The 16,883-nt window shown below is 36.9% G+C and overlaps 1 protein-coding gene across 1 annotated transcript in view; it reads right to left on the bottom strand.

Moving 5' to 3' along the window:
• Positions 1-546: 546 nt before the first annotated feature.
• The window catches only part of LOC132563612 (muscle-specific protein 300 kDa-like), a 224,432-nt gene continuing 208,095 nt past the window's right edge, over positions 547-16,883 (bottom strand). Inside the window, 12 exon segments of the mRNA XM_060228353.1 lie at positions 547-2,342; positions 5,435-5,496; positions 8,501-8,625; positions 9,089-9,314; positions 9,691-10,020; positions 13,956-14,161; positions 14,373-14,487; positions 14,622-14,818; positions 15,023-15,443; positions 15,679-15,879; positions 16,165-16,485; positions 16,673-16,823. Of these exon segments, the coding sequence (XP_060084336.1) occupies positions 2,126-2,342; positions 5,435-5,496; positions 8,501-8,625; positions 9,089-9,314; positions 9,691-10,020; positions 13,956-14,161; positions 14,373-14,487; positions 14,622-14,818; positions 15,023-15,443; positions 15,679-15,879; positions 16,165-16,485; positions 16,673-16,823 (2,572 nt within the window). The 3' untranslated portion in view covers positions 547-2,125.

Below are 16,883 nucleotides of genomic sequence, written 5' to 3'. Positions count from 1 at the left end.
CAGAAATTCACCCTTTTATACATATATCATGTAAACTATACTGATTTTTATGAAAGAGACTATACTTTTAGGGCAATTAAAATCCATTGTTCTTAAACACACACCAGTTCCTTCTAGCCCACATTTTTTACCTGTGAAAATAGAATGTGGGTTAAGTGGGAATACAGGGTACATTCTGCTGGTGGACTTCAGGGTTCAGTGCTTGACAGAAGTCCCGAAAGACATTTATGAATTCACGCAAATAGTATCACTTATACTTGACTTCCATCATTTGAATTTCTGTGGTAAGTGCCTCCTACCGTAAATGTTTGAACATTTCTTCCGTCCAAAACTCTATATATTCTGATATATCTGACGTGTGAAGTACTTCAAAGAAATTAGTTTATCAGAAGGGTTTGATAAGACCTAGTCTATTTACAATAGATATAACCATATAACATCTCATGTACATTAATGTTTCATGAATATTGTTTCAAGACAATAAAAACAATATCGTAATTATGATGTCCCTTGTCAGCAACAACATCAACAACAAACAATATGGGATTCATTGTTATATCACATTTAATATTACATTTTCTTAACAAAATATTTCTGAAAGATTATGAACAGCTACGCCACAGCATGATTCTAAATACATTTAGGATTAAAATAATATTGTAGATATCAATAGTTCCAGCTGACTAACATTATATACAGTAGGAATATAGGTAATACAACACATACATATAGGTTATTTAAAGGAAATCATCGTAAGTAAAAAAAAAACTGGTAAAAATCGTTACAAATAAAATGTCTTATTTAAAATGAATATAATTTACATAGGTACACAAAACAGAGTTAAAATTTCCAAACTTGTTTAAAAAATCCTGGCAGATCTTTCCTTTCACATGATTCTAAAAATAAAATTAAGCAAAAAGCACATGTTTAAATAATTACAACACACTGACTACATGAAATAATGTCAAAGGTTTATCACAGTCGGTATTGCTGCCTTTAACAAAGCAATAGGCAGGATTACGTACACATCTTACAGACTGAGTACATATGCTTATCAGATTCACCTCACATAATGAACAAGGAATAGTAGCACTAGAGACCGGGGAATCCCGTCGTGCTCGCAGCTTCATGCTTCAGCAGTCCGTAAAACATCACTGGGCGGAGACAGGGGACATTAAAGAGACAAATATTGTGATATATGCCATCCTAATCAAAGACAGTTATCAAGAATAATCATAAATAGGGAGTTTTACTCGTCACTGCCAACAGTTAATGGTAAGAGTATTAAACAATTCTCTCGTAAGAACAGGACAACACTCTCTCTCCTGAGAAAGGAACAACACTCTCTCTCTCCTGAGAAAGGAACAACACTCTCTCAAGAGAAAGGAACCACTCTCTCTCTCCTGAAAATGGAACAACACTCTCTAAAGAGAATGGAACCACTCTCTCTCCTGAGAATGGAACTGACCTCTGTCATGAGGACGGAATTATACCCTCTCTCATGAGAACAAGACTAATCTACCTAGTGAGAACACCTGACTATACTGGTAATTGAGGACATCACAAAACTACACTTTGGTGAAACTTCTCACTTTTTTCTATATTTTTCTGCAGACTGCATAAAATTTGTAAATAAAAATGGACGATAATAATGCAATAATAAATAGCTAGTAAACTGGACACGTCACTCCTACATATCTAACACTGACAATAATAAATAGCTATTAATGGGACACGTCACTCCTACATATCTAACACTGACAATAATAAATAGCTATTAATGGGACATGTCACTCCTATATATCTAACACTGACCATAATACTTTAAACTTGGTACAATTCTATCCATCTAGCTGCATAGAAGCTATTTATATATGCGGCTGCATGTTACACATATTTGAAATACTTTAATGTATGTAGTTGATGAGACATGAGATTAGTTTGGTAAACGTATGGCAAGTAATTAGTACTCGGGACAGTAAGTAATGACCGTCCAATCACATTAATAGAGGTCACAAGTGACCAGCTTCACAATGGAGTCTCGGACACCATTCCAACAACAACAAAACAGTCTCTGAATACTGCATTTAAATAGTAATAATTTAACAACGGTAACAAAGTCTTATCACGTGGGTGGAGGACCATCCATATACCGTAGCATCGGTCCAAGTGATCGCCTGAAATTATTCACTAGATCACAGCTATAATCATCTTCTGTCACGGGAACCAGAATAGCTACGCCTAGCAACAAGAAGAAGAGCAGATGTAATGGCAGTGCCGTCCATAACACCCTGCGTAACAGTCCTGCAGGAACACGATCCTCATCATGTTGTCCTGTTAAGCTGAAAAAGAAACAAAATAAACCCATGTGAATATCAGTTAACATCAGTACTTTAATATGTACATACTGCAAAGGAAGGGGTTTGTTTCAAAATGAATTTCGCAGAATGTTGATAAACATATTCATACTACAAACCAGGATATTTCAATATATAACACTGTGATATCAACCACCCGTCCTTTGCAGTAGGAAACTATTCATAAGAATGAAAATTTAGGATAAAAATCTATTTGTGATCTACCATGACTGAGACAATAACAAAAATGAAGAAAATAAGGTTGATTCAAAGTGATAAACTGATGAAGGATGAAGGAAATTCTCAAAACAGAAAATGATGATGAAATGTGTTAAAGAGTAAATTAAATGATCATTTAGGTGAAGAAAACACATTAAAACAGGAAAACAGTAATGATCTAATGTCTCAATATATTACATAATCAAATCCATATCAGTGGCTATAAATGAATTATTTTATCAAAATGGAATGTTGATGGTTTCGATGATAAATATGATGAAGACTAATTTGATGAAGGTGTGATTATGTGACTATGAAGTCACTAAGCAGATGAGAGTTTGGTATCTTTTCTCCATGGCAACATGCAATACATTATATACATGCGGTTAGTGCAGTTTAGTGATGTCATTCCAATGATATACCCTTGTTCAACACTCGTCAGTACACACTGGCTTGATAAAAAAACCCCGTACAATTCACAAATCAGGACCTATGCTGGATACAATGTAACAAGGTAGCATCCTTTGGTCGGTCAGTTTGTATCAATCTGGGTGTAGAATACTCAAATTTATTCTGATTGTGACCTTTTTGGTCGGTCAGTTTGTATCAATCTGGGTGTAGAATACTCGAATTTATTCTGATTGTGACCTCCTTTGCTAGTCTGTTTAGGTGTGTTTATGACTAAAAACAGAAAAAAAACTATATAATACACACAAAGGGGATAGAGGTTTAGAGAAAACTTCCTGTATTCAATGTTTAAACATAACAATGGATCGGTATCCCTTGTTCCACTGTATATCATTCTGAACACTGACTTGTCATATCCATATATTTGCGCCCTGCCCCCTCCCCCCCCCCCCCCCCCCCCTCCCCCAAATCTCCCCCTCCCTCTCCCAATGAAGTTACAGACAATAATTTTTATTCCTTTTGTAAGTTTTATAATCTACAAATTACTAACACATGACATCTAACGATACTACATCTACTGGTTTTAGTAAGACTATATGAAGACAGGGAGTACTACATACGGATACAACAGCTGTAACAGTGTAAGGACAAATGCCTGCATTGTTCACCAGCACAGGGTATTTTTGTTAAATCTAGTGAAAATAAAACATTTTTTTAATCACTTGACCGTCCGAAATGATAACCGTCATTATGATCTGACTACAAATAGACTCATGTTGAGTTCATTACTGAAAGCATTGATTTTACAATTTTAGAAAAATATGAATTAAAAACTTTGAAAATTGTTTTGCTTCGATCTACCATGATGAGTACTAGATATCATCCTTACACATCCAATGCAGGCACAGACTTTCACCACAGAATGAGTTTGGTTATCTGTAACTAAAATCATTAATAGATATGGGAACACTTGAATGACTGACATATTCTGATAATTGCTAACAGTGGGGAAGGCTATATCTGACACAAGCTTGATACTCCCTACATTTGAGCTAGGTAAGCTAATTGGTGGCCCGCAACATCACATGCGTCCTAAAAATGAAATGAAAATCTGCCTGATTAGAAGACAGTTGCAGAAAAGTCATAGGAAAGATTGATCAAGACCATCAAAACTGAAAAGTTATGCAAAAACTGTGCAAAATGACATCTGCAAGCAAATCTCTGCAAAGAAAAAAAACCATGCAACTAAATTTCTAAAATTTAAAGCACAGGTATATAGTGGCTAAAATAAACACAGCACATTGACGAATTGTAATTATCAAGAATACTAGAGGTTATATAAGTACATTTTAACCAACATAAACCACAATGAGAACACTTGGAAAGCACTCTGTGTCATCAACTGTGTAGGGACTTTACATGTTTTTATTTATCTTGTTAGTAACTGCAGCACTTTGTGTGATATGGTTTCATGATATACAAAATATATATGTAGTTTTTACATTTTTTATAAAGTACACATTTTCAAAATTAGTCAAACCAGATTTGAAAATTTACATTTATGATAATAGATAGAACCATTTTACATTACATGCTGTTTCTTCAATTTAAGAAAAATCATTTTGATATAATTTTGATGGTATCAGTTATCCGTCGTTTCAGAAGTTAATTATATTTAAGTTTATCATGGAGAGAAGAAACAGCGGTATGATATTGCCCAACCCATTATTTGAGATATAATGAAACTATTGGTAAACAATGTTTAACAATGTTATACACGGATCTGTATTTTGTAATATATTACAGATGCTTTTCAATAGCATGTAAGCTCTAGCAGGGATGTGCTGCACTGGATCATTCCAGTGATGATTAAGGTGTGCATATAGTCACATTTGTGTATTGTATCTGTGTTCATGTGATGGAATAGAGTAGCTGTAGACCAAACCGATTTAGGCTTATTTCAGATTTGACACATCATAATGAAATTTAATATAACCATCTGCCAATAAAATCCAATTACTCTGGTCATGCATTTAAATTTCAATTAAACAAATGTAGCATGCACCTGATTACACGATAAACACATTATGTACATAATATTTATTAATATTCTTACAGTAACAACTTCTATTCCACAGTGACAATACAGCACTTAATGTATTCCCAAACAAACATAAATTGATGCATTTTGTGCATTTTGGTTTGTGACTCCTCCACAGCACGGAGGACATGCCAGCTAAATGCAAGAATTCAAGGTAAGTAATGACAAGTAATCATATTGCTGATTTGGCAATCAAAACGGCAAAATTATATAGGATCATCAAGCATTGTGGCATTGTGGAGAAGATGCAGGACCCTGCCAAGGGAGATAACTGTGGGCCACCACCTAAGTAGTACAGGGGCTGCATATACAGTAACCAGTTGCAGTTTAGAAGTAGTAGCCACATTACTTGTCCGAATGTGGGGCAGCTGCCCCTGCTCCCAGCAATGGCCGCGCCAGTCCGTGAAACAGCTGCAGGAAGTAACAAAGGAAAGATAGTATCACTCACCTACTCTACTAGCCAGCACCACACAACACATCCTACCATACTGTCGACTGACCACTATGTATACTGTCAATAGCAATAGTTCATTGAATGTATCGTCAATTCTTTGCCCCATGTCAAAACCTTTGGATACCTTTGCCATTTTAATTGATTATTCTCAAAGCTGAAGCACAGCAGAAAGAAAATAGATTTTACTTCTACGCTTTTGCACCAGAGCAAAGCATTTAACTTCATTTGTCGCAAGGGCGTCCACAATTTTTCACCTTACCAGTCACAAGAGCACTCACAACATTTCACCTTACCTGTCACCAAGGCTCCACAATATTTCACCTTACCTGTCACTAAAGCATCCTCAATATTTCACCTCACCTGTCACTAAAGCATCCACAATATTTCACCTTACCTGTCACTAAAGCATCCTCAATATTTCACCTTACCTGTCACTTAAGCATCCTCAATATTTCACCTTACCTGTCACTAAAGCATCCTCAATATTTCACCTTACCTGTCACTAAAGCATCCACAATGTTTCACCTTACCTGTCACTAAAGCATCCTCAATATTTCACCTTACCTGTCACTTAAGCATCCTCAATATTTCACCTTACCTGTCACTAAAGCATCCTCAATATTTCACCTTACCTGTCACTAAAGCATCCTCAATATTTCACCTTACCTGTCACTTAAGCATCCTCAATATTTCACCTTACCTGTCACTAAAGCATCCACAATATTTCACCTCACCTGTCACTAAAGCATCCAAAATATTTCACCTCACCTGTCACTAAAGCATCCAAAATATTTCACCTTACCTGTCACTAAAGCATCCTCAATATTTCACCTTACCTGCCACTAAAGCATCCAAAATATTTCACCTTACCTGTCACTAAAGCATCCTCAACGTTTCAGCAGTTGCCATTCAGTATTAAAACTAAGTGATGTGGTTGAAAATTCAGAACATTTTGCTCTAATGTGATACATGTAACAAAAGGCTTTTATCTTTAACATGAAAACCAATCATGTCTTATCACAGGTAAAAACAACACAACAGTGGACTTTTTGGGGCAAAGAATTAACTGTCTGAATTCACAGTTGACTGGTCAAGGTAAACTAGAAGAGGAGCCATCTTGTTATGGATTGTAATTTATATATTTACAAATGATCTTTGATTTCCCACAAGAGGTACAAGGACTGGACCAGTCTACTGTGGAAACATGGACATTTTTCAGGATGAATTATTTTCCCCTGTAATGGATCCTGTCATCCACTTTGTGATCAGTTCTGGTTTTAGATTTGACAGGAACACTGGTAGTGTTTAAGGAAACACCTCCAAAAGCAACAAAAAGTTTGGATCATCAGAAGACATAATGAAAGCTGCTAAATTACTAAAATAGCAAAACCTGTCAAAAAAAAACAAAAACAAAAACCAAAAATAAATGTATCGATGCATCCCTCAGCCTAAGTACTACAGTTTACATCTTATACTTGATAAAACATTGTATTTAACAACTTTTCTTTGCATGTCTTAATTACATTTGATTAACTGAGATATGCTCAAATTGTCTTTCCTAAAACTTTGTTCCGCACTCTATAAGCTAGGATAAGCTTACAATATTTCTAGGAATAAGCTTCAGACAAAATTAATAAAACTTTTAAAACAACATAAAGCACATTTGGTGATGACTATTGATGGGGATTTTTTCACACAACAGTAGGAGTAAATGTTGAGAAAATATGAATCCGTAAATAAACGGATGAAAAAAACATGGAGCAATTTTTTTTTTTTTAACCATAAATGTTATACTATTCTACGACCTGTACAACATTAGGATACATATACAAACACCTGGATATCTGTGTATTGTTGTGCTGAGATGGGGTGAGAGTGGAGTACGGGTGTCAGGGTTAATCCTGTGAGACAAAAACGTGTGACTGGTGCTTACCTTTAGGTGTAGCAAATTAACAAGAGAAAACAAGGAATATTAGCAGCTTTTACATCAGGGAGTGTGTAAAAGTACCCTGTCAGTGTCAGGACCCAGAATCAGAACAGTAACCTCTAAAACACTGCATTCTGTTATTAAACTTGGCTTAAACTCATTATTACCAACGTTTAGGTGTGAAGTTTTTAAATTGGGTGTGTTTTCTTACAGTCAGAAGATGGTGTTAACCTCCAACCAGCACTAGAGAAATTACTGTTAGAACTGATGGTGATATTGGAATCTACACAGCCCTTGTGCAGGCTTACAGACTTACTGAGGAGATGTGTGTGCTGCCTTTACCACCAAACAAACCAGTGTTGCTGATGTCTTACAACAGAGATTTGTATATTAGAATGCAACTATCATGAGTTGTCATATAGACATTTGACAAAATGCTACTGGAAAGTTCACTGAGTTGACAGAGATCAAAGGTCACATCTGTGTGGCTGGGTACATACCCTATCAAACCCCATATCACCAGCAGCTGAATCTGGTAAACAGGTAATTAAAAAACATAACCAAGGGAGACAACTCTCACACCTCACAATCTGACAATATACGGTCCATCTTGTTTTGAAAAAATCAATGCTCATGGGCTTATATTTGAAACACATGAAAAGTGTAAAGGAAATATTCCTTTAAAAAAACTGCCTCCCTACATAGTAATAAAAGTCATATGTTAAATATTACAACATTTCTCATTGATATTAATAAAATCTTGAATGGTGGTCAATAGAAACGTTAAAAAGAAAACACTTTGTAACTAAATCATTGCCACTCTCTTATAAAGATATAAATATCTGATGAACCTAAGTCAATATATTATTATGTAAATGTATACTACTGTAGGATAGCAGAGCTAAATAACATATCATAAAACAATGTCATGTCTACATCAGCACTAGCTATAAATATAAAAGTGATTTGGTGAACTATGGACACGCCACTCAGGTGAGGTGATGAAGATCCGCTTAGCAAGGTTATTAGTTTACCTGTCGGGAAAGGGCTAACGGTGAGCGTGTCCTGTTTCTGAGGAATGATGCAGGTCGGTAGCTTGGAGAGAATCTTGGCGTACTGGTCCTAATAGAATGTGACCCAACAGAGCTGGTACTTAAATCTGAGGAGGGACTGTCACCACTGACATTGAGGCTGTGTGAGGGCTGTAGACCAAAAAATCAGGTTATATAGAGTCAGACACCAAAGTCAGTGTCTATATAAAATACTTAGTGTCTCTATTTGTGTAACAGTCTTCTATATACAATTACAGCTAAAAAAAACACACCAGTGTTGAATATTTTACAATTAATACCTTTTAGGGTTAAGGGGTAAATAAATTGAATTCACATAAGCACTTTTTGTGATAGGTAAGTAAAGTAACCATCACTGTGTAGGAGACATCCATGTTTGTATAATGGTGTTCATTGTACAAACAGCTAAAATATTTGTATAATCAGAAGGAATACATAGGCACAAGACTTACAGTTCATTGCAAGGTGGACATTATCACTTCTGATACCAACATATTATTCTCCCATTAAAAGCCAAAAAATGGCACATGGTTTGTAACAAGGGGCAGTTACTTACCGATGCCGATTTGGAATGGGGTCGGATCTCGAGTCGGTCCTCCAGACTTAGGATGTATGAAGAACACAGACGTAGTAGAGCACGTAAACGGTTGGCAATGATGTGCATTTTGTCCTTGGCATTTACCATCTCTGTCGAGTCAGTGTTCATCAACAGCTGGTCCGCTGTGTCTTTCAGTGAAGTCACACGAGGCTGGTTGCCTTGCAACTCGGACTTGATCTCCTGAAAACAGCATTTACATCTTTTGTATGATGGAGTATGTTCTTGGCAGATTGCACATCTCTCTGGCTCAGAGATAGGAGCCACTTTATCACTTATTTGATTTCTTTCTGAAGCAAGTTCTTGTATTTAAAGAAGAAAATGGTATTTATTTCAGTGGAAACATACATTGACGAGGAATAAGTTAAATTTTGTGGACTTTTAGACTTACCTACATATCAGAAAACAGCTACGGAAAAAATATATCTTATCATCAAATTAATGTAAACTTTACAGGAACAAGGAGTTTTTGATAAAACATTCTCTCTAAACAGTATGGGAAACATTAAAATCCCAGCTATGGGGAGTGTCCATATCAGTGTGTCAATGGATTAAATACCTGGAGTTTCTTCAGTTTTGACCAGAGAGCGCTGCGATCAGCACCAAGGTTGATGGGCTCATTTTGTTGTAGTTTGGTCTCAATTTTTTCCAGCCACAGCAACAGGTCATGTATGGTGTGGTGGAATTCCTGACACTGCATCAGTGCCACCTGTAGTTCCTGCTGTAGCGTTGTTGCATGAGCACACATGGCCTCCCAACGTCGGTTCATCTGACGTAATTTGTCCTTCAGCAAACGACCTTCGTCAGTACGAATGTCTATGAAGTTTTTACTGATGAGATTGATTGAAAGCACTCTAGTTTTCTTTGATTCTAGCTGAACTAAAAAGTCCTGTAAAAAGAAAAAAAAAATACATGGTTAAAGTTAAAAAGAATAAAATTAAAAAAGAAACATAGATTACTGTCAGTTGATAGAACAGGATCCAAGTCTGAAGCTGGGATATCAGTGTCTGATTTATAATACAATCACATCAAGATTCAGTTTTTCTTACATAGAAACAAACATGTACCAGGATATATAACACTTAACATCTAAATTAACATCTGTTATGGACAATATTGATTTTCTAGTGAACACAAATAGAGATAAAATCATTAATAGAACAAAATACAGGAGAGAGAAATGAGGACAATGTATAAAAAAAACTGGGATTATAAAGCACAGATAAGGGGGGAGAGAATGGGTAAGTATGGATACACATTATGTTATCTAAGAAACTATTTAAACTTACATCTCTGTCTTCAGAGAATTTAATATGTACCACACTGCGTATACTTGTAAGTAAGCATGAAGAGTTCATTTAAGTGAAGGTCAAATGTCAAGGCCATAGGTCATACATTTCTATTTCTGTAGACTTACAGTTTAAAAAATGTCATGTTAATATACAAGGTCGTAGGTCAAGGTCAAATGTCAGATTGATTTAAAGTTAAAAAACATATCTGGGTTTTTGTACACATTTGTTCATAAATGTGTGAAAGTTGTTTGGTCTTCTACAAAGTTAAGATCACTCCAAGATGAAATTTCAATGGCTGTATTCAGGTACATGTGATCATGTTTATATTTTATGGGCACAGTTTGGAATGGCATAATGTGAAGCTGTAGATGTTGTGGAGGTACCTAGCCTATATAGATAGTCCCAGTATTTATTTCTCCTGTTGAGCTTTGTTTCAGGTGCCAATAAAGACACATTTTATCAGAAAAATTTATTCCCTTCTCCTCAAAGATTTCTTATACAACAGTTCCTTTGCACTAACTTCTCCTACCAGACTGACCAATTGGTTTCATGTGACGACCAATATCCCGGTAGGAGAGATGACCACTAGTCTTACCCTAGGCTAGCTGACCTACTAAAACACATTTGTTATGTCATTATGGAGCTTTAAGGAAGCTAAAAAGGACATTGAGTTTAAAGGGGTGTGGCCCTATGTTGATACATATATCTGTCGTATGTTTGGTATCATTTTATGATCCCGAGGTTTCATTACAAGTCAAGACCATGAAATCAAACCATAGCAAGCTGTGTACACAAATATTAATCACAAAAATCATTCACAAACATCCAAATTTCCAAAAGTAAAAGCACTCCAGCTGATAAGAATGAACTGTCAACAAATCCTGGCGTCAGTACCGCTGTAAATTTACGTCTATTTAATCAAATCAAACATGCAGTTAGTATTCTGAGAAGTTACTACACCAATGTGACTACAAGATCAGCGTAATACTGCAATGTTAGTTAGTTTCAGGAAATCATGTTATGATACAGAGAAACAGTCCCTCTGGATTATATTACAAAAATATTATAGAAAAGTAAGACTAACAATGTTTTTGTATTGAATTGCTTTCTTTAACATTTTGACGAGTTGTGGAAACAACTATATAAACAGGTGTGGCATTTGATGTAAGGATGTGAAGAAATACTGAGTATGTCATTTTTGAAAGAACTATTATCAAAATTTTGGAACGAACTAAAAAATTTTGGTACATATCTATCTGCTAGGTAATGGACAAACAGAACATGAAGGAAAATAAACCACATCTAATATCTATTTTCTGAAACATGTTTTTATGTGTGTATTAAAACATGTCCCCATTATACTGCTGGAGTCTCAAAACTTGTTCACTACACACATGACTTGTTCACTACACACATGGCTTGTTCAATACACACATGAATTGTTCACTACACACATGAATTGTTCGCTACACACTTGACTTGTTCACTACACACATGACTTGTTCACTACACACATGGCTTGTTCACTACACACATGGCTTGTTCACTACACACATGGCTTGTTCACTACACACATGACTTGTTCACTACACACATGGCTTGTTCACTACACACATGGCTTGTTCACTACACACATGACTTGTTCACTACACACATGGCTTGTTCACTACACACATGACTTGTTCACTACACACATGGCTTGTTCACTACACACATGACTTGTTCACTACACACATGAATTGTTCGCTACACACATGAATTGTTCGCTACACACATGACTTGTTCACTACACACATGGCTTGTTCACTACACACATGGCTTGTTCACTACACACATGGCTTGTTCACTACACACATGTCTTGTTCACTACACACATGACTTGTTCACTACACACCGACCTAAAACTCAGTGATAAGACTGAAACCATGAGGAAGCCAGCATACAACACTAAGCTGCACTAAATCAACAACCTCCTGGTTAAATAGTTAGGTAAAAAGCCAAACTTGGGGATAGAAGAAATCTCAGATGACTACCAGAAAGAAAAAAGCTACGATCTGGATTTCAATACCTCTACTTTCATAGGATCTAAAGAGACATCCTGAAAAATAAACAGGTGTAAGATTCAGTGTTAGCAGATCCATACAAACATCACTTAGTCTGCTACACAATCAGTCATTATCACTAATTAACAGTAGGATGTTTTACAGCAAGATCTCCAAAATAGTTTAATATTGCTATTATTTGACAACACCTAAAAAGTGAAATGTTGATATCATGTAATTTTTTTTGTAAAGGCATGTAGCTACTCTTACTGCATTATGAAAATTGGTTTCACATTTAGGGAAAAAATAAGATTGAATAAAAATCATTTTTAGGATGCTATAACAGGACATAGGATGCTATCATAGGACCAAGAATGCTATCACAGGACATAGGATGCTATCATAGGACATAAGATGCTATCACAGGACATAGGATGCTATCACAGGATATAGGATGCTATCAAAGGATATAGGATGGTATCACAGGTCATAGGATGCTATCACAGGATATAGGATGCTATCATAGGATATAGGATGCTATCATAGGACATAGGATGCTATCATAGGATATAGGATGCTATCATAGGACATAGGATGCTATAACAGGACATAGGATGTTATAACAGGATATATGATGCTATCAAAGGATAAGGATGGTATCACAGGTCATAGGATGCTATCACAGGATATAGGATGCTATCATAGGATATAGGATGGTATCATAGGACATAGGATGCTATCATAGGACATAGGATGCTATAACAGGACATAGGATGCTATAACAGGACATAGGATGCTATAACTGGACCCAGGATGCTATAACAGTACCTAGGATGCTATAACAGAACCTATGATATTATAACAAGACATATGATGCTATAACAGGATATAGGATGCTATAACAGGACCTAGGATGCTATAACAGGACCTATGATGTTATAACAGGACATATGATGCTATAACAGGACCTAGGATGCTATAAAAGGACATAGGATGCTATAACAGGGCATAGGATGCTATAACAGGACCTAGGATGCTACAACAGGACATAAGATGCTATAACAGGACCTAGGAGGCTATAACAGGATATAGGATGCTATAACAGGACCTAGGATGCTATAACAGGACATAGGATGCTATAACAGGACCTAGGATGTTATAACAGGACATTAGATGCTATAACAGGACCTAGGATGCTATAACAGGATATAGGATGCTATAACAGGACCTAGGATGCTATAACAGGATATAGGATGCTGTAACAGGACCTAGGATGCTATAACAGGACCTAGGATGCTATAACAGGACATAGGATGCTATAACAGGACATAGGATGTTATCATGAGGTTTTGTTGTACATTGTTAGATCTTGGTTTGGATTACAAGACCTCCCTTTATATTTTATGGCCTTGCTGTTAAAAAATCATGGATTTTTTTTAAAACCTCTGTGTTCAAATAAGGAGATAAAATGATATGAAGATTGTGCTTACCTTGTGTTGTCTGATGATGGAGTCAAGCTGGACAATATCATCAGGGAGACGAGAATGTCCAGACTGCATGGCTTCTGCATTGTCCAGCCAGGTGAGCATGTTGTCAAGGTCTGTTCGGAATTGACCCCAGTCCTGACGGTGCTGTGACAGACGGTAATCCTTCTCTATAGCCTGAGCTTGTAGCCTCTCCCAGCGCTGCAGCACGTCTGTTGGCAGATTGTATCAAATATACAGTTTGTATTCATTGTAAACTTCAACAGTTCATATCTTCTTAAATTGCCTTGATTTTCTTTCTTCTTAGTTAAATATGTTATTGTTTATATCATCCAGCCTTCTATTATACAAAAACATTGAAGAATCCTCGGATCTACGGTCACAATAAAGTTTTAATCAAACGATTCACTGGTAGATACTTACTTCTAACTTCCTCATCGGCAGTGGGTATTACAGAAAGACCAGTTTCTGACTTTGCTAGTCGGTCAAGCCGTCGGACAGTGTCCACGCTCTGCTCACATTCAGACATGGTTTGACCCTACAGATACATCAGAACATAGTTAATCTTGCTAACCCATCTCCAAAATATTCAGAAGTTTATTAGTTTTCATAAAATATTCCTTGTGAGACCAAAAAAAATTTTAAAAACCAGTTGAACATTAAATGACTTACATAGTCTGCTGCACTGTGATCGATTCCAGGGCCCGTAGGGGTGGAACATCTCATTTCCCGTTCTGCCACCCGCAACTTGTGTTTGGCATCCTCTAAAGCATCCACCAGATTCTCAAGTAAGGATTCAACTTTGGATTCTCTACTTCTCAGGCTGAGCTCCTCTCTCATACGCTTCTTTCTCTCATCTCTGGAGAGGCCTGTGAATAAGCAATATTGTATCTATTTTAACGTAAGCCCTCATCTTGTCCTCTTTACAGGATTTCTTTATGAAATATTATAGGGTTGTTTATAGTAATATCTACATCAATGGTTTAACAAACAAAATAATTCAAGTCAAACCTAGTTATCATGAAATGATAACTAAAATAAAAATTAAATCTGGAATTTTTTTCTCCAAGTACTAATACTTGAAGAGATTGACAGCTGACCTGTGAAGCTTGTCTCTGACCGGCTAGGTGAGCCTACACGAGGCGATCTGATAGGAGACCTATTAGCGTAGCGGCTGGGAGACTTTTCTCGGAACGGTGAGCGTCCTCTGGAGGATGGTGATGATGTTCTGAGTGGTGAAGATGATCTTGTAGGTGACCTTGACCTCTGTGACCTTGATGCTCTGACTGGTGACAGAGGGCGCTGCTGTAGAATTCCCTGCCCTGCGGCTCGTCGCTTTTCTGGTGGACTCTCTGGGGGTGAGGCCTCAAGGTATGCTTCCAGTTCCTGCATGTCCCAGTCCAGGCTGTCTGGAGCCTTTAACTGACGTTCCAACAAATCAATTTCATCTACACCTTCACGGATCTGTTGGTCAGCTTTCATCTTTTCTTCCTCCTGACAAAAAAAGTCATAAAGAACTGAAAACAGGTCAAAGTCCTTGGGTATGAGAAAACTCCATAGGTCTATGATAATAGGAGGGTTGCTCCATATTAATTTTAAAACTGAACAGTAAAGGAGAACCTTTCTTGTCTCCCATTTACATGGGCCTTGTAATATTTGCACACAAAAGTTTTAGTGAGAACTACAACAGATAAGCAGGTTTGTGGTACAAATTATGATCACTACGTACCTGAGCATCGGCAATACGACGTAACTTTTCCTGATACTTGTTGATACGGTCAAACACCTTTCGAGAATAAATCTTGAAGTCGTCCAGTTCTTTCTGGACGAGGGCTGCATCTACACTGTCACCTTTCTGTATGAGATAGAGTGCAGACTGGTCTAGGTAATCCAGTCGTGGCTTCTTTCCATCTATCTCGTCCTGAAGTCTCTGTCAGTAGAATGTTTTTTTATAGATAGAGGTAAGCTCCCATCTCCCAAAAGACCCCTGACTAGTAACATTGACTTGACAAGATCTGAGAACCTGACAACACTTATAACATAAACCCGTAGCATGTTATTTATCAACCAAAATAATCATGTAAAACATCAAATACTTTCACTCAACTTTGCCTGCTTCTTATGCAAAACTCTGTTCAAATATAATATCATTTCTTCATTTTGTCACCCTTTCCTCCATTGCTAGGATCACAGAATTCTCCGCCCAGATACTTACCCTTGTTTCTGCCATCTTTGTTGGTGTATCCATTGATAACAAGTGTTCAATATTGGTAAGCTGCATGTCAATGTCGTTGAGCCAGGTGTACAGGTCATCGCGTACCAAGGTGAAGTCCTGGCGTAGAGTCGACGACTGTTTGAGTTGACGGGTCATTGTCGACACACACTGCTGGAGCTTGTCCCACCGATTGTTTGCGTCTTGCATTTCCCGTTTGAGGTGGTTAGAATGATCAGTGCGACCCTCTCGTGCGAGACGGCGATACCGACGATTGATGCTTTCCAAACTGGGTAGTTTTTCATGGACTCTTTTCTGTAGATTCTGTTAAAGAGGAAATAAAATGTACCACACATACTTAATGTCCCATCCTCTAAGAAATATACTCTTATGAAAAAAGTTTGAAATTTTTTTACATATTAGACTTTCTAACCCCACAAAATTGTATCTACACTGCAAGATAGCATTTATTGGGTATTCCCTAAAGTTCTCCATTTCCATAGCTTCTTACCTCAAAGTGTTTCACTTCCTCTTTGGTAAGACTGACATCTAACTGGTCGCGAGGTGATCCAATGACCTCTTGTTCAATATCTGTTAGCCAATCATCAAACAGTTTGAAGTCCTCAAGTAGGGCCTGCCACAACTCCCATGTCTCCTCAATCCTGTCACAAAGATCAGAAATAAGTGAAACTGACAAGTCCCTATACTGGTATGTGAGACTT

The sequence above is a fragment of the Ylistrum balloti genome, unplaced genomic scaffold (genome assembly GCF_031769215.1).
Source record: "Ylistrum balloti isolate Yb309-2 unplaced genomic scaffold, AGI_CSIRO_Ybal_v1 Utg371796, whole genome shotgun sequence".
Classification (NCBI taxonomy): Eukaryota; Metazoa; Mollusca; class Bivalvia; order Pectinida; family Pectinidae; genus Ylistrum; species Ylistrum balloti.
This window is presented reverse-complemented; position numbering and strand designations above follow the sequence as displayed.